Here is a 23178-nt window from a genome sequence, read left to right as displayed (position 1 = left end):
CTAAGCAGACTGAGATGACGCTGTATTGAGTGAAGCGAGATTTTGGGGAGATAGCTGCAGTGGTTGCTGTCGTTGCGGTGTCTGCTGCTGCAGCCATGGTTGCCGGACTGACAATGGCACAAACATAGTTGGTATCGGACACCATGGATAAACTGGCAAAACAAGTCAACGATGCTCTCCAGACTCAGAATGTCCTGAATGTCCACATTAAATTTGAACTTTCGAATTTAAATCAAGAGACTGCCCTATTGTAGGAGCAGGTGGACTTGTGGCTGGTGCAACAGATGTCTTGTTCACACTTTTATCGTTCCATTTGTATGACGTCTGTTAGTGTTGTTAATGCCTCTTATGTGGTGTAACAACTCAATGGTTACTTGAATATCCCCTGAAATGTTACAATTAGAACACCAGATTGTAACTGTTTTTAGCTAAAGTGTTGGTAGAACACTATAGCCCAAATGGGAGGCTGGGTTCAGTGGTGATTGGGGAGCCTATTGCTGGCAATCTTAACGCCTGTTGCCATGGGCATTCATATCTGAATGCTATGTAAGATCAGACAACCCATGAGAATGCAGCATATGGTCACTTAGCAAGTCCTTCTGAGCCCGTTGGCCAGTAACTTGAACTTACTGTAGGTTTGGTTACAAATACTGAACGAACAATGAAGACTCCTCTATAGACAGGCAACTTCTACAGAAGAGGACCTGCCTAAGACAGGGAAGGGGCCTCCCAAAGATGTGTAAAGGTTTACTCTTCTGAGGTGACCTAAGACAAGAGGGTCTTCTGTTTTATACAAAATTTAGAGGGGAGATGTTGGGACCAATTGGCTTCCTGGCCTTCAGGTGTTCTTCCCTACTAGAGCCTTCTAATTGAAGTTACTAAAAGCTGTACTTTGCCTAGAGGATCAGAGGATAGGGTTTTCACCTGTTGGCCATTGACTGCAGGGTATTTAAGCCTCCATGGTGCTATTAAAGAGGGTCTTTGTGCCAGTGATTGGTGGTCTGTGTGTTCGTCTGTCCCTGTATGTGTTTCTTCAGCCTCCAGCCCCTTGCCCGAAGCTCGCAAAACTGGATTCTAGCACATAGAGCGCAGACGGGGGGGGGGGGGGGGGGGGGGGGGGGGGGGCGGAGGGCACAGGATGATGGTGATATGACCATTGACAGAGGGAGCAGGGAAATGAGATATCACATTTGCAGCTGCAAACAAAGTAGAGAATGCAAACTAGAAGTAAGATGTAACTAGGAACTTTCAAAGTCTACTCCCTGTGATATATTTCTTCAGCGAAGCTACACCCCATCTCTTAAAAATGCTACTGATGGGGGTTAACTGTTCAAATAGCTGAGCCTATGAAGAATATTTTTTATTAAAACCTCCACATTCCTCTTACTACATTCCATAGGTTCACGGCCTTATAGTAATGCAAAAATGCATTTAGTTTAACATCCCCAAACCCTATCATCTTTAATATTTTCATTGCTGTTTTAAAAATCTAAATTGCTTACTGAGACTCTAGGTAGTTTCTTAATTGTTGTCATGTAAAATTAAAAAACCAACTATATACTTTCAAATTACTGTGGCACATAATAAAAATTTTAATTCTGAAAGAGAGAAATGGAGGCTTTTGAACAAAGTAAGTGTTAAATTTTGGAAAAATACAAAATGCTACAGAAGGTTCAGTGATTGGTACTTTAATTCCTATAAGTTTCCATGACTGTAACCCTTTGCTTCCTACAACATTTCTCTTGAATGATTTCCATTACCTATGTGGCACTCTCCTTAACAGACAAAGAGAGATAGAGAGTGCATTAATCAAATAAAAGAAGTCAAGCAATACTTTCAAATATAATCTAAGTTATTCTTTAGTCAAGACAATTTAGAACATGGCATGTGAAACTCTGTAATGACAAACTCATTCCTTACTACTAAAATCTAAAAGGGGCGTCAAAATATGTCTTCTGGGTTAAGAGTTAAACTTTAATTAATCGCTAGAAAAAAGTTTTCTAGTACTGTTAGCCTGAGCGATGCTGTTGATGTGAATTACAGGGTAAGGAGTATGAGTACACATAAACGGTTGAGGGGGTTGCCACTCACTTTGAGGTATACTTTGGAAAGTATGGAATAAACTTCATGCCTTTATTTCCTTAGAACTTATAGGAAGCCAGAAAGAAACTGTGGGAGATTGTAGGCAGCAGTGGTGTGTTTATTTGTGCTTATTATCCATATTACGGAAAATATAATTTTCTGGGAATTTTGAGAAAAAAAGAAGGAAGAAATTAATAGGAAAACTCTGCAGGTCTTTTCTCTTAATACTCTACATGAATGCAAAGATTTCTAAAACATTATTCCTTGATAATAATAAACTACTCAAATCAGTGGCAGATTAGGTTTCCATCTAGTAATTTAGACATTTTTTCCTGCTCCATTCTTTGAATTTTAAATATTAGCTGACATCTATACTTGATCAACTCAAATGTAGTAGATGCTACACAATGGTAAAAATGGAAAGTATGAAAATGGAAATAGAAACTATGAAAGATAATATGTCTACATTTACAAGTGAGCAAATGAGAAATGAGCTTTTCCACGAGTATCTACTGTGGAAAATTCTAGTCTATAGTGGCTAGGACATGCAGTCAGTGAACAGGGCTTCTGAGATGCTTTTGAGACAGTGTGTTCCATACAAACCATTGATATCTCTAAAAAATACTGTGTACTTTCCTGCATTATGCTGTTCAAAGCAGTACAAGGAACCTGAAACTTCAATACACATAAAAATTTCCAATGTTAATTGAATTCCTGGTTTGTAGAATAAGAAATTGTAGCTATGGAGATTTCTCTCTCTCTCTCACATACACATATGCACACACACACACACTGCCCCAAAACTTGTTTATTAGTAAGCACGATTCTCATCCAAGTGAGAGAAATAGGAGAATTTGTTTCAGGAAATTTTTCTAATGTCGTCACTGTACTGGTGTCCTTTCTTACCTTGATTAAGAGATAAAATATTTCAGCTGATTAAATTCAATGCCTTGCACATCTCCAGAGCTATTTTATTTATGAGGTTGTGGCTTATGGGGTAATATTTCCAGCATCTGTCTCTGGCAGCTCCATCAGGTCTCTCTGAGTCTGCTCTTTTCTTCCTATGCTATAGGACAAGTCAGTTCTTTATTCATTAATCAATAAAAGCAACACATAGACAGAAAAATCTCTTATACCATTTCCCCTTTTCAGTTTAAACAAAAAGGAAGCCTTTATCTCTAACATAGTAAAATAACATATAACAAAATAGGTATCAAGCAAGAATTACAGTAACAATATTTATATCTACTTTATCTTTCATCATAACTAAGAAAAACTATAACTATATTATAAATTCTTCAACTATATCAAAGACTCCAGAAGGATATAACTTTCTAATATTACCTAACTAAACAAGAAGTACATTGTAAGCAACTTCCAAAACTCTAGAATTGACAGAGACATCTTGCTACCTGGACAGTCACCCAAGTTTTCTGTATCATTGGGCATCCATCTTCAGCCTACAGGCCTATAATATCCAGCAGACATTTCCACAAAAGAGGAAATTTCAAAGATAATTCTGTCTATATTGGCAGTTAGCCAGTTACTTTCTTTTATATCTTGGAGAATGTCTGGCAGACTCTTTCTTGAAGCAGGAACCCTGAGGGATCGTCTCACCTTTAGGCAAGTTTAGCAGTCATTTCTCCAGAAACTTTCATTATTTAAGGTTGTACACTTCAGTTTCATCTTGCAACTTTTCACACAACCCACTGAAGAACTCCGTCAGGGAATCTGACCCTTGCATCTGTATTGGTACTCAACTTAATCCTGTAATCTCTGTCTCCAAAATCAACACCATGTAGATAATACCAAGTTCTGCTCCCTGCTCAAGCTGAATCCCAGCACTCTGGGACCTATGAACTCTGCAGCATGAAATTACCTGAGTGATTGCAGGGCCTTTTTACTCAGGTCCATTCCTCTAAAGGAAATATTTTCAAAAGGGTTTTCAGTGTTTTACCCCATTGTCTTCAGTGAGTGAAATCTTGCCATCAAGACTCCGTACTTATTGCCCAAATATAATATGGTCAGTTTCTTTTCAGTTGAGCTGGTCTCCATTATAATTACCATGGCTTGGTCTGTAGCTGTTGTTACATCTCTGTATTCAAATGTAAGCATGCCTTTACTTCTTTAATTAAGAAACACATTTTCATATTTATTTTATTCTACATTATATTCTCCTCTCTTTCCTGTAAAACTAACAATGTGTGTGTTTGTGTGTGTGTGTGTGTGTGTGTGTGTGAGAGAGAGAGAGAGAGAGAGAGAGAGAGAGAGAGAGATAAATGGCCATGCAACCACCTGAATGTTATGCTGACTTAAAATTTCTTCCAACCAACAAAGTAATCCATTACTTTTCAAATTTTATTTTTGAGATTTTAATAAAATTATATCATTTCTCATTTTCTTACCTCCAAACAATTCTATATCATCCCCTTGATATAGTTCCAAATTCATGTTATCTGTTTTCATTTATTGCTGTTACATGAACATAAACACATGTATGCACATATGCTACATGAATATAAGCATATATATTTCCTACATACAGCATGCTCAGTCTGTATAATTGTACGTATGTTTTCAGTGCTGTATTGGAGATCCAATTGATATATTTCTTGGAAAAGACTATTTCTCTCACTCTGAACACTCCTCTAGTTGACTATATTTTTTGTGTAGAGTTGAAGTCTCATGGTACATTTCGTATTTACTTTGACATGCTTATTGGTATCATACTTATGTTTAAACCTTATGTTTAGGCAGTTTTGTTGGTAAGACTTTATGTACATTGCTTTTTCATTCAGCTCCCCTCACATTCTAAGAGCATGAGAAAAAAAAAGTAGACAAATTCTTTACAAAAATAGATTCTAACCAAGTTTATAATAGGATCTTTATTCTTTCTTGTTACCTCATGAGTGTAGTCTGTAGTATATCCATGTTTCTCTTGGCATTCTGGTCTTCTGAAAATCCACCAGAATTACCCACTAATCTCTACGAACATCAGTCTCAAGTTTATCTAGCCTTCATACCAAGCTCTTTCACATTCCTTCTACAAACAATTTACAGACACCTAGTGATTACATGATTGAGTTTATCATAGTAATGACATTTCTTTGTAGTGTCATTTTCTCTGTTAGCTATTTTGTCAGTTTTATCACCAAAAAGACTTAAGGAAAAGCTTTGAAAAATGTTGGTACCATAGTAGAGCTGGCTGATCATCCTTTACACTACTATATGACCCTTTGCATGATAGCTGTATTTTTACATCCAGAAGGTTCCACAATCTGCCCACCCACTTTCATCAACTGGAGACCAAGTGTACAAACACATGTGCACATGGAGGCCACCTTATATTAAAACTATAACTGAAATCATTTGAGTTAATACTTTCTTTTTGGCAAATTTATTGTTTCAGTTAGCATCTTACTATACAGTGGACAAAGTGAGTCTAGTTTGGTTGGATATACTGTGCCTGTCTCTAGAAGAATATAAAGAAGGAGAGAAAGTTACTGAATTACTTCAAGCCTTTAAAATGGTGGAGTATAGCATGTGTGATAAATAAAACAAGGACAAAGCATTACAACAGACTTAGGATCTTTGTAGTCACAAGATGAACAAGTAATATCTCATGAAGTCAGCCAGTATAGGAAGGCAGAAGTATATATGACTGACACAGGAATCAATTTACATTATTCTGTCTCTTCTTTTATTCACTGCTTTGTGTGACCATGATTATTCCTCAAGAATGGCATAAAGGATCCACATCATGAGCTTCACACATCGTTTTCTTCATTGGCCACTTGTCATCTGAGTGGTTTAAGGTAGAAAGACAGAAATGTGTGTTCTACGTCAAACTATAATCATGGTCAAAAAGAAATACAAGACAGAGAGGGCTTTCAAGAACAATTGGTAGCTTTTTTCTATTTTCCCAAGAGTAATACTAGATTTATGTCCAATTGGATACTCCTAAAAGAGACCTGAGGAGCATACTTCCTGTCGGATCACTCACTCTGAAGGCGGTCACTAAAAGAATTCTCATCACATCGAACTATTTCATCTTTCACATCTTCCCTTATCTCTATGTTTATCTGTCCTCTCATTATCTCTATTAGCTTTGTTTTTACAAAGAAATGTCATGAAGTTGATCCTGAACACTGGCTCTCATTTCAGGACCTCTAGGTTTTTATATTCTGTGATTTGCACAAATACTATTTGTTCACTTTTCTATAAGTTCACCATTAGCTATAAAGTATTTTTTAAGTAAAGGCATTAAAGTTTGATAGTTGAATAACTTTAAGGAAAGAAACTGCTCATCAAGTAAATTTAAAAATTATAAATGACATTGTTATATTCAAAATAACAATCTAGAAAATTGATAAACACCTATCAATCAATAGTAAACATTTCTGCTTATAAAATACTATATTAGATTTTAAATCTAGTCAACTATCCATGAGTGAAGTAGTTATAGACGTAGGGGATAACATACAATTGCCAGTTTCCTAAGCTAATATTACTTTTCTTTTCTTAGTATCTATCCTTATACCCTCAGAGAGGCATAATATTCACCCTTCATCAAAGAAGCTTCTTTCTCAACAGATGGAGATTATTACGGAGATCCACAACTACTCAACAGACATAGAATACATGGCAGTGAGTATCCCAAACCCAGTCAATATATCTACAACACAACCCAAGGGAAAATCACACAAAAGATGGTGGAAGTCTTGTAAGAGCCAGAGGCCCAGGACACCTGTTGTCATATCATATTTTCTAGATGTGACAAGAAAAATGTTCTAATGGGTTCTTAACTATCTTATTGCTTGAATAAGACCAGCATAATGACAACGCATGTTGACATGCTAGTGCAAACAGAAGAAACTCCTTCTGATCCCACTCCTAAGTGAAACCCTCCAGGCAATGAATGGCCACCAAGAGAGGGGACCTCAGATGCCTCTAGGTACAAATTCCTACATAGGTTTTCTAATCCAAAGTGGTCAACCCTTCCAAAGTTAAATGAAATTAGAGGGGAAGAAAAATGCAGGAGTGATAAAGATGCAGTGTCTTTTATGAAAACCCCACCAAAATTGAGAATTTTAAAATTTTGTGAATTTAATTAAGTGCTGTATCAGTTGTAAATGCCTTTAAAATTAGCCTTCTATATCTCTGTAGCCTGGTTTAGATTGTTACTTATGCACTGAATTTAATTTAAATATAGTTGCAATTCTTGAATTCTACCTTATGCATACATTAACATAACCACTGTAACCCTTTACTAAAATTTAAGTAAATCTTTACGATAAAACAAGATCTACCGGATATATATGTCCTTATTATGGGATTTGGAATTTAGTGTTCGTGCTATAAAAATGTTTTATATTTAGGTAGTGAAATCTAATACAATGTAATAAAATGTGTAGCTCTAATTAAAATGGAGAATGGAATTGCTTTTCCGAACTACTATAAGAGTTCTGCATAATGTATATACAGAAATCATAAATACATCAAATGAGGATAAGTGATATATTCAGGTGAAACAATAAGACGTAACAATTCTGAAGGTTACATTATTATTACTGATGTATTCTTAAAAAGAGAGGTGATGGGCAGACTTTCCTTTATATGTGTGTGTGTGTGTGTGTGTGTATTGTTACATCACTTTGTCTAAGAGGTATAGGTAAAGATCTTTTGAGGCTGTATTTAGAAATTACTTAGCTAATCACACCCTAAAAAGGAATAGAAAGCACAAATGACAGACCACATTATTCACTTCTTCAAGTTATATGATGTCCCTCTTGCTGATTTTTAGGGGTGAGTTTTTGTACTGATAGTTGGGACCTCACTTGCCATAGAACCAACACAAAGGTCTATTCCAAATTCTTTCCTAAGTTATAACTAATGAATGCTTTAAAGGACAGTGTAGTCCAGTTTTGTCTTTTAGCAAAAAATAAGTACAGCGATTACCTTATTAACACGCCACCCTTACAGAACCACATAGAAAAGTATATGACCATTGTTACCAAAAAGGCTACTAGAGTTTGCTGGAGTCTTTGGGAAATTCACCATGAAGTCTCATCTTCCTGGGATATTTACTTAGCAAAACAAAATTATGCCATGGATCTCATATGCTTTATGAAGATAACTCCATAGAGTGTAGTCATCTTTGAAAAGTGTACAATGTTCCACATCCTGGTTCTTGTTAGTACATTTCTAATGTTCTTACATCTCTATTTTCTTAGTTGTGCTTGCCACTGCTTCATGATAAAAACGGCAAGGAAAAAATGTTCACAACAATGTTACATGCTGATCTATTTTTGTTTGGTAGAAGTATGGTTAAAGGTATTAACTTCTTTGATCAAAAAGTAAAGAAAAAAAGAAAAAAGTAAAATGTCATAGCAAGCCAGAAAAATGGCAAACAGCTTGAGCATTGCCAGTAATTTTGATAACTTATTCTCACTTGTCCATTATGTGTCTCATTTTTAACCACAGTTGAATACCAGTGCACTTACTTCCCCAAATTTAACCGACTGGGGCAATGGTCACAACCAAGTAAATTCAGCCTCCAAGATCTTTGGTGTTCTAACAAAGCTGTACATCCCATGACTGCCTCAGAGGTATGAGGAAGACTTCTGGTGAAACCGCTTGACACCGAAGCGCTATATAGGATGCTTAGCATGTCACCGGCAAAAATGGGAAGTGAAATATTTTTAGTTGGAAGCCCTTACTTCCCTTACCTAAACTTCTACCAACGACTTTTTCTGTCCTTTGTAACCATTTTAGCCCCTTTTCTTTTTAATTCTGTAGCTAATATCAAGAAATAAGGCCCTATAATCAGATAACAGATGAATTTACACATATTCCTTTATTTCATCATCTGGCCATAGACTGCAAAATTTGCTTGCAGATATTGGAGTAGGACCTCAACTCTCATTTACTAGCATGAAAATGAAGGCATATTCTCTTTCAAGGTTTTGCGAATATTTGTCTTCTCCCACACCACATTATTTGAATATTCAAGTAGAGAAATCAGTTAGTAAAATTTTAAATCCTAGTAATTGAATCATGTCGGAAACTGAATAATGGAAATTAATTATTTTGAGATGATACACTTGAAAGTAACAAACCTGAAGTAACCTGAGACTATGTTCAAAGAATATAAGTGAACAAAAATTAACTTACAAAAATTAACTTACAAAAATTTAAAGTCAGTTCCATATTTTTTGCTTTTATTAAGCTTCTCACTCCCCTTATGAAATTAATAAACCTGAGTGCTAAAAATTAATACTGAAAACTTTTTTATTTGCAAGACATTGACATAGACAGACACTATCTCTTTCATCTTCTCTCACCCATTTTCTTTGCTTCTGGTGTAATTATAAGTAATAGTAAACTAATATGCATTAGTTGATTATATTATAAATAATGTAATAAATAATAAACTAAAGCATGAAGTATCATACCTTGTAATTTTCCAAATGAGAAAAGAGTCATCAAAACCAGACGGTACCTTCACCCAGTGAAAGCTCACATTCTGTGAGATTTATCAAACATGTCACCCATACATTGCTTTTATACAAAGGCTTCCTTCCTGACAGAATACTTTCACATTTGTTGTTTAATTGTAATCTCAGGAATTTTGTAGACATTTCTGAACTCACTGTAAATTTCACTGGACTAGCTTTCGATACAGGGTCTAAAATCAAATATCCTTCCTAAGAAACTGAATCTATCTCCTCAGTAACAACATTTATGTTTCTATTTGTTCAGATATTCATTTACTGATGTGAAATATAGTTTTATAAGTATGAAAAATAAATATACATATAATTTCTCCTGCTAATATTGCAAAGAATCTTGAAAATTTCATGTTCTTAATAGTTGTGATGATAAATAGCTATATTTTAATATTTTTGACAATGTTGCTGGACATTCTCAGTATGTTTTCTAATCAACTAATCATTTTTGTGGATGACATTGTATTACTAGTTAGGCAAAACATTATGAACACAAAGTAAATCTTATTATTAATTTTCTGTTTATCACTGTCTATTTTGCTATTATATATAGCTTTACTACAAAGCTCTCTTTATTCTGATATTTGTATGAAAGATTTTATAGTTCATCATTAAGCACAGTATTCCTATGTTTGTTTAGAATTCTTATTGATCATGTGTTATATAACACTTATATTTAACTCAGGGCAATATTTATCCAAGCTATTAAAATCATTAAAGGTCTCAATAAACCAGAAAACAAATTACACTGAAATTTGATCAGAAAACGCTTAACATTAAGAATTTTTGGATATAACAAAGTGCTAAGTGTTAGACAAATCCAAAACTTTCCCTGAAATCCTGGTGAATGGAGAAAGAACTCAACCCCTTTTCTAAAGTCAAATATATGCTTGGCAGAGTCAGTAATGGCTTTGGGCCCGAACCTCGAGGAACCTGCAGCTTTGGTTCTTGAGAACCCAGATCTTCTTACTCTGAGGAACTGTGCTTGGTCCAAGGCTGCTGTGTGCTTGACCTCTGCCACCCTTGAGAGATTCTGTGCTCCCTTGTGAAATATTCTTTGATTGACTCCTGCTGACTTGACCTATTGCATAATAGTTTTTGCCAACTTGTCCCATTTTCCATTCTGGAAAGATGTCATGCTTCTCAATAAACTTGCTTGGCATAAGACATAGTTTGTACAAGAATTCTTGACCCCAGCTTTCTAATATTCATTCTCTTATCACTTTTTACCCTTCCTCTTAGGACCCTGTCACTAAAACATGACCTGCTGGCCAAGGTTAATAGAAGGGTAAAAAGTGAAGTGATTAGAAGGCAACAAAGATGACAATAGTATGAAGATACAGTATACATAAAAAATAAACAAGCAAGTGGGTGGTGGTGGCACATGCCTATAATCTCAGCACTCAGGAGGCAGAGGCAGGCAATCTCTGTGAGTTCAAGGCCAGCCTGGTCTACAAGAACTAGTTCCAGCACAGGTTATAAATCTACAGAGAAACCCTGTCTTGAAAAACAAAAATAAATAAATAAACAAACAAATAAACTTTACGTGTGAGTCTAAGAAAGGGTGCCAACAAAAAAACCTACACATACACATGTGCCACACACACACACACACACACACACGCACACACACACACACAAATCCCAATTTAATGACAAGACTCTTGTGAAGACCACATATCAGGGCCTACCCAGCCTACACACCACAAACTGCTGGAAATCCACAGTACTGATCTGATGGCTGATTCCCCACTACATATAGAGTCAGCCGCTCACACACTGACTTCTTGACATGGGTGAATAACATATCAAGCTATTTGAGGAGTTGTTTGCAAAAGCAACTGACATTTGGGTGCCATGGTCCAACACATCCCAGGAAGTATTGAGTATAGAAGCTGCCTATACTGCCTGCCAAGCATAGTCTACCTGGTATTTCTAGTTTCATTTTTAAAAGCCTGTTCTTATATACTTCTATTTTTTTACTCTGTGCTATTATGATATTTCAAATATTATCTGTAGTCTTTTGTATATGTGTGTCTGTGTGTTTGTGTGTCTGTGTGCGTGTGTGTTTAACTTTATGTGGAATGTTTTAGTTTTTCTCTCACAGTTTTCCCTCTTAGTTTTCTATGTCAATTGATTCTTCCTTAATTGCTACAGTTGGGCCATCTCTATCAGTTGATCCTTTATCTGCACATTAAAACAGCTGCAAATAAAAAGTAGCAGAGATAATTTAATTTCATTATCACTGGGCATATTTGAAGTGTTCCCATCATTGCTCCCTGAACACTGCAGCATGGTAACTACTAATGTTGTCATGATATGCAACTGAATTTTCTATCACATGTAGGTGATTATTTGAAATGTAGGAGAGGATGTGCATACATAAACTGTCCGAGTGCATACGCATTTATAAAATAGGAACACAGGATTGGGAATCTGATTGGCTATGCTAACAATTCAATTATTTTTAGTTTTTAACCACAGGACACTGAGCAAGTCTTCATATATCTTCTAATTTCTTTTTTACTACACTCTAGCATGGTGCCAATAAGAAAGTTTGTATAAAACTGTGTACATGATGTCTGCCTGATTCTCCCTTCCTTCTCCCTGCATTCAGGTTAGTTTTCCAATCTAGCTTTTTCTGCCCGTGCCACAGGTCAAAGAAGCTTCTTTATTAACCAGTGGAAATAAAAACTATTCATAGCATACAGAAGGGAATCCCACATCATCTCCCCTTGTCTGTGTAAATAAAAGTAAAGATTTAATTTTAACATAGGAAAATTACGTATAACAAAGCAGGTATCAAGCAAGAATTACAATTATAATACTTAATCTATTTGTATTTGGCAAAATTAAAGAAAATATTTTATTGTCTATTTTATCATTGTGAGTCTAAAGTTTTATATCTAAATTTATCTTTTTTTCTAACTTTTTATAAAGGAGAACATTTAATTGGGTCTGGCTTACAGTTTTATACGTTTGGTCCATTAGCTTCATGGTAGAAAGCACAGAGGAATAGTGGAATACAGGTAGATACGGTACTGAAAAGAAGCTGAAGGTTCTACATTTTGACTCACAGGCAACAGTAACTGAACTCTATACTTCACTGAGTATAGCTTGAGCAAACGAGACCTCAACTCTCACCCCCACAGTGACACATTTCCTCCAACATGACCACACCTCTTCCAACAAAGTCACACCTCCTAATAGTACCACTCCCTATGGGGATTGCTTTTTCAAAGCCCCTTAGGACCCATCCCATTGTGGTACGGGTCATCCTGTGTTCTATAAGAAAACAAGGCAGGCTGAGCAGGTCAGTAAGGAACACATCTCCATGGCCTCTGCGTCACCTACTACCCCCAGATTCCTGCCCTGACTGAGTTCCTATTCTGACTTCCTTTGATGATAAACAGTGCTATGGTAGTGGAAAGAAATAAGCCCATTCCTCCTCAGGTTTCTTCGGTGATGGTATTCCATTGCAGCAATAGAATAGCAACCCTAAGTAACAGATGGGCACATCTACGAAGGCCCAGTCAAGAGGCAGCCTATCCAACACTGACCCACCATTATCTGGATTTCAGTGTTATCCTATATGGTGGTCTAGTCATAACTAAGGAAGGTATAACTATAAATATTTGTTTACCACTCTATCAAAGACACCAGAAGAGTACAATATTACCTAAGTATACAAGAAGTGCATTGAAAGTAACTTCCAAAATTCCACAATTGAAAAAGACATCTTGCTGCCTGAAAAGTCATGGAAAGTTCTTTTGTAATGTTGGGGCATCCATCTTTGTATCCAGCAGACATTTTCATGAATTAGAAAACTTGAAAGACTGTTTCACCTATATTGGCAGTTTGTCAGTCAATTTCTTCTGTGTCCCACAGAATTTCTGGAAGACTCTTTCAAGAAGCATAAAACCTGAATGACTGTCTCAACTTCTTTAGGCAAGTTCAGCAGTAATATTTTTTTTTTCCGGATCCTTCACGTTTACAAAGTAAACTGTCATACAGTAGTCCAGGGAAGGCTAACAAACTCCCAAAGTAGCCTCTTCGGTGCCCATTATCCTCTTGAAGGAGATTGGTGCTGCCAGAAGCAGACATGTCTCAAAGTCAAGAAAAGTCTAAGCTCTTAAACCTTGTAATGCCATATTCTGTAGACCTTTGAAGTGTTGAAAATTACCTATCTTACTAAAATATATCTCTGTATATCTAGAAAACCTAATTAATGTCTTTAAAAGTTTGATTATTATAGATGACTGTCTATTAATCTGTGTTTCTTAACTATACATTACTTTTTAAATGAACTGCACAAACACTATACATTGAATAAGAGCAGAAATACATATATACAGTGTAACAAAATCGACCTTAAATTTGTATCAGTAGACAAAAATTCATACCAATACAAAGTATTCATCTCTGTATCACATCCCTTTAATTTTTTGTTTTGTTTTTCTTCAAGAGATTTATTGATTTTCCCCAAATTTTTTTCTTTGTTGTTGTTGTCATTGTTCTTTCCCTCAATATCTTGTTTTTCAAGTTTTATTATTATTATTATTATTATTAAAAATTTCACCTCCTCCCATTTTCTTCCCCCTCTCTCCATTCCCCCTCCCCCTCCCTCTCCAGTCCAAAGAGCAGTCAGTATTCCCTACCCTGTGGGAAGTCCAAGATCCTCCCCCCCCATCCAGTTCTAGGAAGGTGAGCATCCAAACAGACTAGGTTCCCACAAAGCCAGTACATGCAGTAGAATCAAAACCCAGTGTCATTTTTCTTGGCTTCTCAGTCAGCCCTCCTTGTCAGTCACATTCAGAGAGTCCGGTTTGATCACATGCTCCTTCAGTCCCAGTCTTGCTGGCCTTGGTGAGTTCCCATTAGATTAGCCCCACCATCACAGTGGGTGGGTGATGTAGAAGTGTCTTCTATTTATCTGTTGCTTTCATTGGTTAATTAATAAAGAAAACGGCTTAGCCTGATAGGTCAGAACATAGGTATGTGGGGAAGACAGAACAGAATTGTAGGAGAAAGAAAGCAGAAGTGGAACCACCATGAAGCTCTGGCCTGAGATGGACGTGGGTTAGAATCTTCCAGGTAAGCCACCAGTTTGTGGTGCTACACAGATATTAGAAATGGGTTAGATCAATATGTGAGAGTTAGCAAATAAGGGACTGGAGATAATGAGCTAGGCAGTGTTTAAATGAATACAGTTTCCAAGTAATTATTTCGGGCGTAAGTAAGCCCGGATCCAGGCGGAAATGCTGCCCACCATTCCCCTTGCAACAGATTGGCGCCCAACATGGTAACTAAATCCACTTAAAAACCCGAGAGGGCTTTAAAAATAAAAAGGGAAAGAGAGTTTAACATAGCTTTTTGCTGTTTACTAGGATGTGCAGTAGAGAGATTTCCTGTTTCAGCAATGAGAATAGCGGCAGAAAAAAAGAAGCTGAACCATTTTTAAACAGGGCTTCCTGGGCACTGCTGCCAGTGCAAACTCCAGTTACAGAGAATTTCTGGGCCTGGACATTTTTGTGCCCACTCAGGGTCGGGAATAAAGTAGCTGAGACCATGCCCATGGCTCGGCAATTCCTGCCTGAATAGGCAGCGTGATCAGATCTACTAGAAAGTGGCGATTTTGAAATACCCATTTCTGGACTGTGCCGCCATCGCAATCTCTGTCTGGCTCCTGCAGGAGACAGAGCTTTTGAATGGAGCATTTGGAGTAAAATGCTATGATTTGTTTGATGGCAGCTAGACTCGCTGTGTGCCTAAAAGGGGGTCATTGTGTTCTGTAGTTCACAGGTACAAGCACCTCTGCCATGTTAGCAGTGCAATGTGCAAGGCTCAGAGGCACGAGCAGCTCCACCGTGTTGGGCTAGGTTGGGCAAGCAGGCAGTACCTGTTTTTGACCTAGGAATGTCACAGCTTAGATTCTGACGTGCTTAGTGATTTAAAACTGCAAAGCAAAAATGCTTCTAGATACTAAAAAATTACACATTCACAATAGGACAGATTCAGACATAAAAGACCTCTAAATGGGTCACAGTGTTGGATGAGTGTACGTAGGCTTGGAAGAGAGAAGAAAAGGAATATAGAGAATAAAGTTAATGCCTTAAAAATAAAGGGTAAAGTCTTTAAAGAGACAGAGTACAGATAGTTATAGATTAAAAAAATAAATAAAAATAAGCCACGTAAAAATGGAAAATTCACAGAGAGTCTGGATTATGTACACTGTGAAATTTTTTACTGTGAAGGAGCCAAGTACAGAGACACATCTCATTGTGTGGGCTGCTAAGATAAACCAGGACATATATTATAAAGCTATCTTGACTTCAGAATTTGGATCTAAGAACATGATGCTTTGGAAAGGAGGTTCTTCTTTTGTTATCACAGAGGATGAGACCCTGTGGATTGCTTCTCTCCCAATATGGTATGATAGACCACACCCTCCTGAAAGAACACCTTCAGAAAATTACTTCACTGGTGCGGGAGAATTGTCTGTATTCTGTCAATCATATTTTAATAAGACGCTGATTGGTCAGGCAGGCAGTATAGGCGGGAAAGCCAGACAGGACGTAGGGGTGGAGCAAAGAGACTGGGAGTATTCTGGGACAGAGGAAGCCCTCAGCCACTCCTGCGCAGACCACCGAAGAGGCAGCATGTAACTTTCCCAGCTGAGAAAGGTACGGAGCCATTATGGCTAACATAGATGAGAATAATGGGTTAATATAAGTTATAAGAGTTAACAAGAAGCCTGACCTAATGGGCCAATCAGTTTATAACTTTATGGAGTCTTGTGTGTGATTTTCTTTGGGGCCTGCCTGCTGTGGGGTACTGGGCGGGACAGATACCCCAACAAGCCGGCCCTCATACTACACTTCACTCATCTTCCTACTGAGATGAACCTGACACATAGGATACACCATGAAAGATCTGATTAACAGTACCCCTGTAAAGCACGAAGAAGTTTGGAGAGAAATAACTACATCCATATTTTCAGATATTGTTTATAAATGTTCTTTTACATTTAAAGGGGGATATGATATAGATATGAATAATTTGCATTGGTATGGATTTTAAGGTCAATTTTGTTATATGTATATGTATTTCTGATCTTGATTAAGGTATTGTGATTGTGTAGTTCATTTAAAAATGTAATGTATATTTAGGAAATATAGGTTGTTAATGGATAATCATCAATAATAGTCAAGCTTGTAGACATTTTAGATTTTCTAGATGTGCATAGATATATTTCAGATAGGCATTCTCCATATCTTTCAAAGACTACAGAATATGGCTTTTAATGTTTTAGTAACTTAGGGTTTTTCATGACAATGAGACATGTCTGCTCCTGGCAGCACCAATCTACTTCAAGAGGAAGATAGACATTAAAGAGGATCCTTATGGAGTTTGATAGCCATTTGGGCAAGAAACTGCTTTTGCCTGGACTGATGCATAGACTGGACACTGGAACCTGCAGAGAGAGGACTGCTGAACTTGCCTAAAGGTAATATGGTCTTTCGGGGTTCCTGATTCATGAAAGAGTCTGCGAGACATTCTGCAGGACACAGAAGAAAGTGACTGAACTGCCTTTGAAATTTCCTGCTTCATGGAAATGTCTGCTGGATACTATGGGCCTGAAGGCTGAGGATGGATGCCACAATGGTACAGAGGAACTTTGGGTGACTGTCGAGGCAGCGAGATGTCACTGTCATTTATAGAGTTTGGAAGTTGCTTATTTCTTGTTTAGTTAGGTAATAGTATATCCTTCTGAAGTCTTTGATGGAGTTGAAAAATGGTTAGTTATAGTTATAGTTTTCCTTAGTTATTATAAAAGATAAAATAGATATAGATATTGTAACTATAATTCTTGCTTGATAACTGTTTTGTTATATGTAATTTTGCTATGTTAAAGCCATCCTTTTTGTTTAAACGGAAAAAGGGGAAATGATGTAGAAGGGTCTTCTATCTATCTGTTGCTTTCATTGGTTAATAAATAAAGAAAACTGCTTGGCCTGATCGGTCAGAACATAGGTAGGCAGGGAAGACAGAACAGAATTATGGGAGAAAGAAAGCAGAGGCAGAACCACCATGAAGCACTGGCACAAGATGGACGTGGGTTAGAATCTTCCCGGTTAGCCACCAGTTTGTGGTGCTACACAGATATCAGAAATAGGTTAGATCAATATGTGATAGTTAGCCAATAAGGGACTGGAGATAATGGGTCAGGCACTGTTTAAATGAATACAATTTGTGTGTTGTTATATCAGGTGTAAAGCAGTCATGCAGGAGTCGGGTAGGACAAAAAGCAAGCCTGCTCGCCTAGTCACTACAGGTGGGCACACCCCTCGTGGTCCTTACTTCTTTGCTTATGTTCTCTCTCCTTCTGATCCTCATAAGGACCTGGGGAGCTCTGTCCAATTCTCCAATGTGGCTCTCTGTCTCTATCTCCATCCATCACCAGATGAGGGTTCTATGGTGATATGCAAGATATTGATCACTGTGGCTATAGGATAGGGCCAGTTCAGGTGCCCTCTCCTCAGATGCTCAAGGAACAAGCTAAAAGCATTTGTTCAACTATGTTCATAGCAGCATTATTTGTAATAGCCAGAACCTGGAAACAACCTAGATGCCCCTCAATGGAAGAATGGATAAAGAAAGTGTGGAATATATATGCATTAGAGTACTACTAAGCGGTAAAAAACAATGACATCTTAAATTTTGCATGCAAATGAATGGAAATAGAAAACACTATCCTGAGTGAGGTAACCCAGACCCAAAAAGATGAATATGGTATGTACTCACTTATTAGTGGATTCTAGACATTAATAAAGAATATTGAGCCTATAATTCGTGATCCTTGAGAAGCTAAATAGGAAGGTGAATCCAAAGAAAAACATGTTGTTATCCTCCTGGATATTGGAAGTAGACAAGATTACTAGTCTAATGGCGAAACAATCCCACACCAGTTAGGTTTTAAAGGGGGTATTTATTTTGGGGGGTAAAACTACATACACACAAACCGTCAGGAAAGGAGCCTAGTCACTGGAGCAGGAGCCAGAACCAAGCACTGGAACCAAGAGGCCAAGTCGAGACTTGCCGCTCTTTTTCAAAGAGAAATATACCATGCCCCAGTGGGCTGGTATTTCAGCGGCTATTGGCTGAAGGAGCGGAAGGTACTCCTGCAGCACTAGTCAAAAATTGAGAGCCTTGGGGGTGGGGGGTGGGGATAAGGGGAGACAGGTAGAGAGAAGTGAGAAGGGGAGGATGGGGAGAACTTGGGGGAATGGGATGTTTGGGATGGAGGAAGAGTGAATATGGGAGCAGGGAAGTATAGATCTTGATTAAGGTGACCATTTTAGGATTGGCAAGAGACTGGACTCTAGAGGGGTTCCCAGGTGTCCAAGGAGATGTTCCTTTTATTTTTTTTTAAGAAATTGAGCGTGATCATCACCCATTTATAAGTAACCCTTTTAAAATGAAAATAGACATATATAAACAAGCATTTTGGGAATTTGGGTGTAATTTTATTCAAACTGCTTCCTATTTTTATTAGCCAAATTATTTTTAGGGTTCAGAGAGATCTCTCAGGGAGTCTTGTTCCATCAAACCACCACATTAGCCTGGAAGGAATTTGCAGGTTCCAATCCTCTGTGGAAACAAAAACAGAACCTCATTTCCAAAGTAACATACCCTTAGACTCAAATTTTGAAGACAAGATACATTTATATTGGTTTAGCTTAGGAGTCCTTACAGTCAAATGTCTCTCTGGAGTTAGCTCATTAACAGTCAAAAAATTCAAAGAAAACACAGTAGTATAAATAATCCAGATTCTGTGTATTCTCCATCTTTATGTGGCTTTTTATGTTACTTTTACTGTCTCTTTAAAGACTTTGCTTCACTTTTTAAAAACTGTTCCTTTATATAAGGACATTTGTTCACTTATGTTCATACTATCATTATTTGTATTACCCAGAAACTTGAAACAACCTAGAAGGCCCTCAACTGAAGAATGGATAAAGAAAATGTGGTATATTTATACAATAGAGTACTACTCAGTGGTAAAAACAATGACATTCTACAATTGTCAAGGAAATGGATGAAATTAGAAACAAAACATCCTGAGTTAGGTAACGAAGACCCATAAAGATTAACTTGGCATGTCTTACTCATAAGTGGATACTAACTATAATAAGCCTGTAGTCCACGACCCTAGAGACTAGTAACAAGGTGAACACTAATACACACACACACACACACACACACACACACACACACATCCTCCTAGGAAGGGAAAATAGATGAGATCTCATGAAAAAATTGGGATCATGGAGATGGGGGGAGAAAGAAGGGCAGCTGGGGAGGAGAAAGGGAGAAGTGGAGGGGGAGGAGAACTTGAAGAAATGGGATTGTTGAGATGGAGGAAGGACAGAGACAGAGAACAAGGAGAGAGATATTTTGATTGAGGAAACCATTACAGGGCTAGCAAGAAACCTGGCCTAGGAAAATTCCCAACAAATTCACAAGAATGACCGCAGCTAAGACCCTAAGCAATAGAGGAGAGGGTGCCTGAACTGACCTTTCCCTGTAGTCATATTGATGACTATCTTAAATGGAACCACGGAGCGTTCATTAAGCAACTGATGGAAACAGATGTAGAGACCTGCAGCAGGGCACTGGACTGACCTCCCACAGTCAAGTTGAAGAGTGGGAGGAGTGAGACTATGAGCAAAGAGGTCAAGACCATGATAGGGACACCCACTGAAACAGTTTATCTGAGCTAATTGGAGCTCACCACTCCAACTGAACAGGAAATGAAATAAGCCATTGTTTCCCACTAAACCCAGACCCAAATAATCACACAAAAACTATGTTAACCTATTTCTATTAATCTGTGTATTGCCACTAGGGTGTGGCTTACCAGTAAGGTTCTGGCATCTTTCTCCTTGACAGCTACATGGTGTCTGCCTAACTCTGCCTTCTTTCTCCCTGAATTCAGATTTGTTTTCCAACCTAGATATATTCTGCCCTTCCATAGGCCAAAGAAGTTTCTTTATTAACCAATGGTAATAAAACATAATCACAGCATAAGGAGGGGAATCTCAAATCAAAGAAGTTCATATTAGATAATTCAGACAAATAAATAGGCTAAATTAAATAAAAGTTAGATTAATAAAATGTAAAATCATAAACCCTGAATGATAAAATTATACCTACACAAATATTTATAGCAGTGCCAGAAATTGGGAGCCAATCATAGTTCATTAACTGGCCAAATGATTCTATTAAAAGCAATATACAGTGTAGTAGTCAGGAATTCTATTCACCAATACAACAGAGAAACAACACCACAACACAAAAAACAATTGAAGCATAAACTATTCAACAAATTTACTAAAACTTAAAGCACAGTACAGAGTCTGAAAACCATTACAAATCATAATCTCTGTTAGTAAACATGCACAAAATTATAGAAACCAAAGGACTCTGCATAACTATTAAAAACAGACAAGTATTTGGATGAGAAGAGTGTTGCTAAGATGATGCACTCCAGAAGACACTGCTATTAGGCTTCCTGAGGTCAGTTTATTAATAATCAAAATTCTAAATAAATATATATAAATTAGCTTTTGCTAAATATTATGACTTACTCTTTACTTAAAACCCCATGGAGTACAATAGCCATTTCTATACACATACAGTATAATTCAAAAGAAAAGTCATGGTTTTATATGGTAGTTAAATATATTATCCTTTTTAGTTACTGCTCACAAAGCGTCCTTATCAGTAAATTTTTTTTAAATAAAGAGTTTCCTATTTTAGTACTAAATAACTGCTATAGATATCCTTCATTCACCAAGTAAGAATGGGTTCATGATATAATCAAGTGATCCCATCAAATGCCCATCCAAATGAAAAGTTTAAAATTGATCACTAAGAGCCTAATATTAGAGTTTTGTTGTTAGAATCTAAGTAGCTAATTGTGTGTTTACATTTTTTAAAAATTAGTTCTTAATAGTAGTAAAGGAGGATTACATCTATTAATAATTTCTTCAAAGAATTTCAAAACATCAATAATACATATTATACATAGTAATAATATTAATCTTGAATACTTAATGTTTTTAGGTAAAAGAAAATGGTATACATTCTTTGAAAAATTATAACATAATGCAAAAAACAGAAGGGAGAAATAAAATGTCCTCGAACTACCTCCTCATAGATTACTTTTTTTAAAATATTTATTTATTTATTATGTGTACAATAGTCTGCCTGTGTGTATGCCTGCAGGCCAGAAGAGGGCACCAGTCCCCTTTACAGATGGTTTGAGCTATCATGTGGTTGCTGGGAATTGAACTCAGGGCCTTTGGAAGAACAGGCAATGCTCTTAACCTCTGAGCCATCTCTTCAGCCCCCATAGATTACTTTTTATATAGAAAACATGACTGTATGTTGTCTGGATGCCTTGGGCAATTGGTATATTCTATTCCTTCAGCCTACGTCCCAGATGCCTCAATATCAAAAGAGAATTTTGCTTTAACTTAGAGTTTCCTAGAACCAGGATTAATGAGTGGGTTGAAGGATATGTGAATCCAATTATCATACAAATAATGTGAACCAGTTCACTGTGATGTTTTTCAGCAATCCATGCTATCAGAAGGGACAGAATGTAAGTAGCATAGAGCAGGAGGAAGGAGATTATAATTTTCAGGGCATTTGTGTGTGCCTTGGTATTGAAATCTTTGTGTCCTCTGGAAGTGAGCTGCATATTCTGTCGATGTTTCCACAAAGAGAAGATTAACAGGAGAAAAGAGATCAAAGCCAGTGAAAATGGTGTTACAGAGAACATATTCATGTTGAATAACATCAGCTCTGAAAACAAGGAAAGTCCCATACCCATGGAATTCACAGTGCTATTTCTTCCATATTGATGGATCTTCTCTTCAAGAGTGATGCTCGTTTTTATCAGATTTGCAAGCAAGAAGGCCAAGCTTCCCAGCAGTACCCCCACAATCAGTTGTTTAAGTCTCCATTTTAAGTAGAGAAAGATCTTCCAGGAGAAATTAGCTATTCTGAGTAAATAAAAGATGCTAAGGGCTGTGGCAAGCCAGAGATTGAAGTGGCTAGAAAGCATCCAGCTAAAATAAAGAATCTGTACTTCTGTTCCAATCACAAATAATGCTGGATCACATATAGTGTTGAACCAAATATACATTTCCCAGATGAGAGTAATTCTTGAAATCGCCAATGTAAGAAGGATTTTATCCATTAAAGAAAGCTTTTGTTTAGTGATGCAGTCCAAGAAGTTTGACAGCACTATGAACCCATTGCTCAGATTCCCAAAAATGAGCTCTGCAACTATTATTATAGTGGCAAAGCTATGCAGAAAAGGTTCCATGATCAGAGAAAGTTATCATGTGCTGGCCATGTGCCCCATGGGTGGTCCATATGTGAGATTAAATTCTTTCTTCCCTTTGTTCCAGATCCTTCTGTCTTCACTTTCCATACAGCAAGCTGAACATTTCCTGATTGACATTTAATCTGCACATTTTCTTGTTAATTTTTTTCAGCAATTCTTGCTACAGTC

The 23178-nt window shown here is 37.1% G+C and overlaps 1 protein-coding gene across 1 annotated transcript; it reads right to left on the bottom strand.

The window, feature by feature from the left end:
• On the bottom strand, positions 1 to 22995 carry LOC125399412 (taste receptor type 2 member 102-like). Its single transcript, XM_087903919.1, is given in 2 exon segments — positions 1 to 107; positions 22017 to 22995. Coding segments are annotated over 2 exon segments (1080 nt in total). The 5' UTR covers positions 22990 to 22995.
• Between the last annotated feature and the right edge of the window lie 183 nt (positions 22996 to 23178).

Source organism: Myodes glareolus, chromosome 3 (genome assembly GCF_982192425.1).
Source record: "Myodes glareolus chromosome 3, mMyoGla1.1, whole genome shotgun sequence".
Taxonomy (NCBI): Eukaryota; Metazoa; Chordata; class Mammalia; order Rodentia; family Cricetidae; genus Myodes; species Myodes glareolus.
Note: the sequence above shows the minus strand (reverse complement) of the source record. Positions and strands in the feature narration are given on the sequence as shown.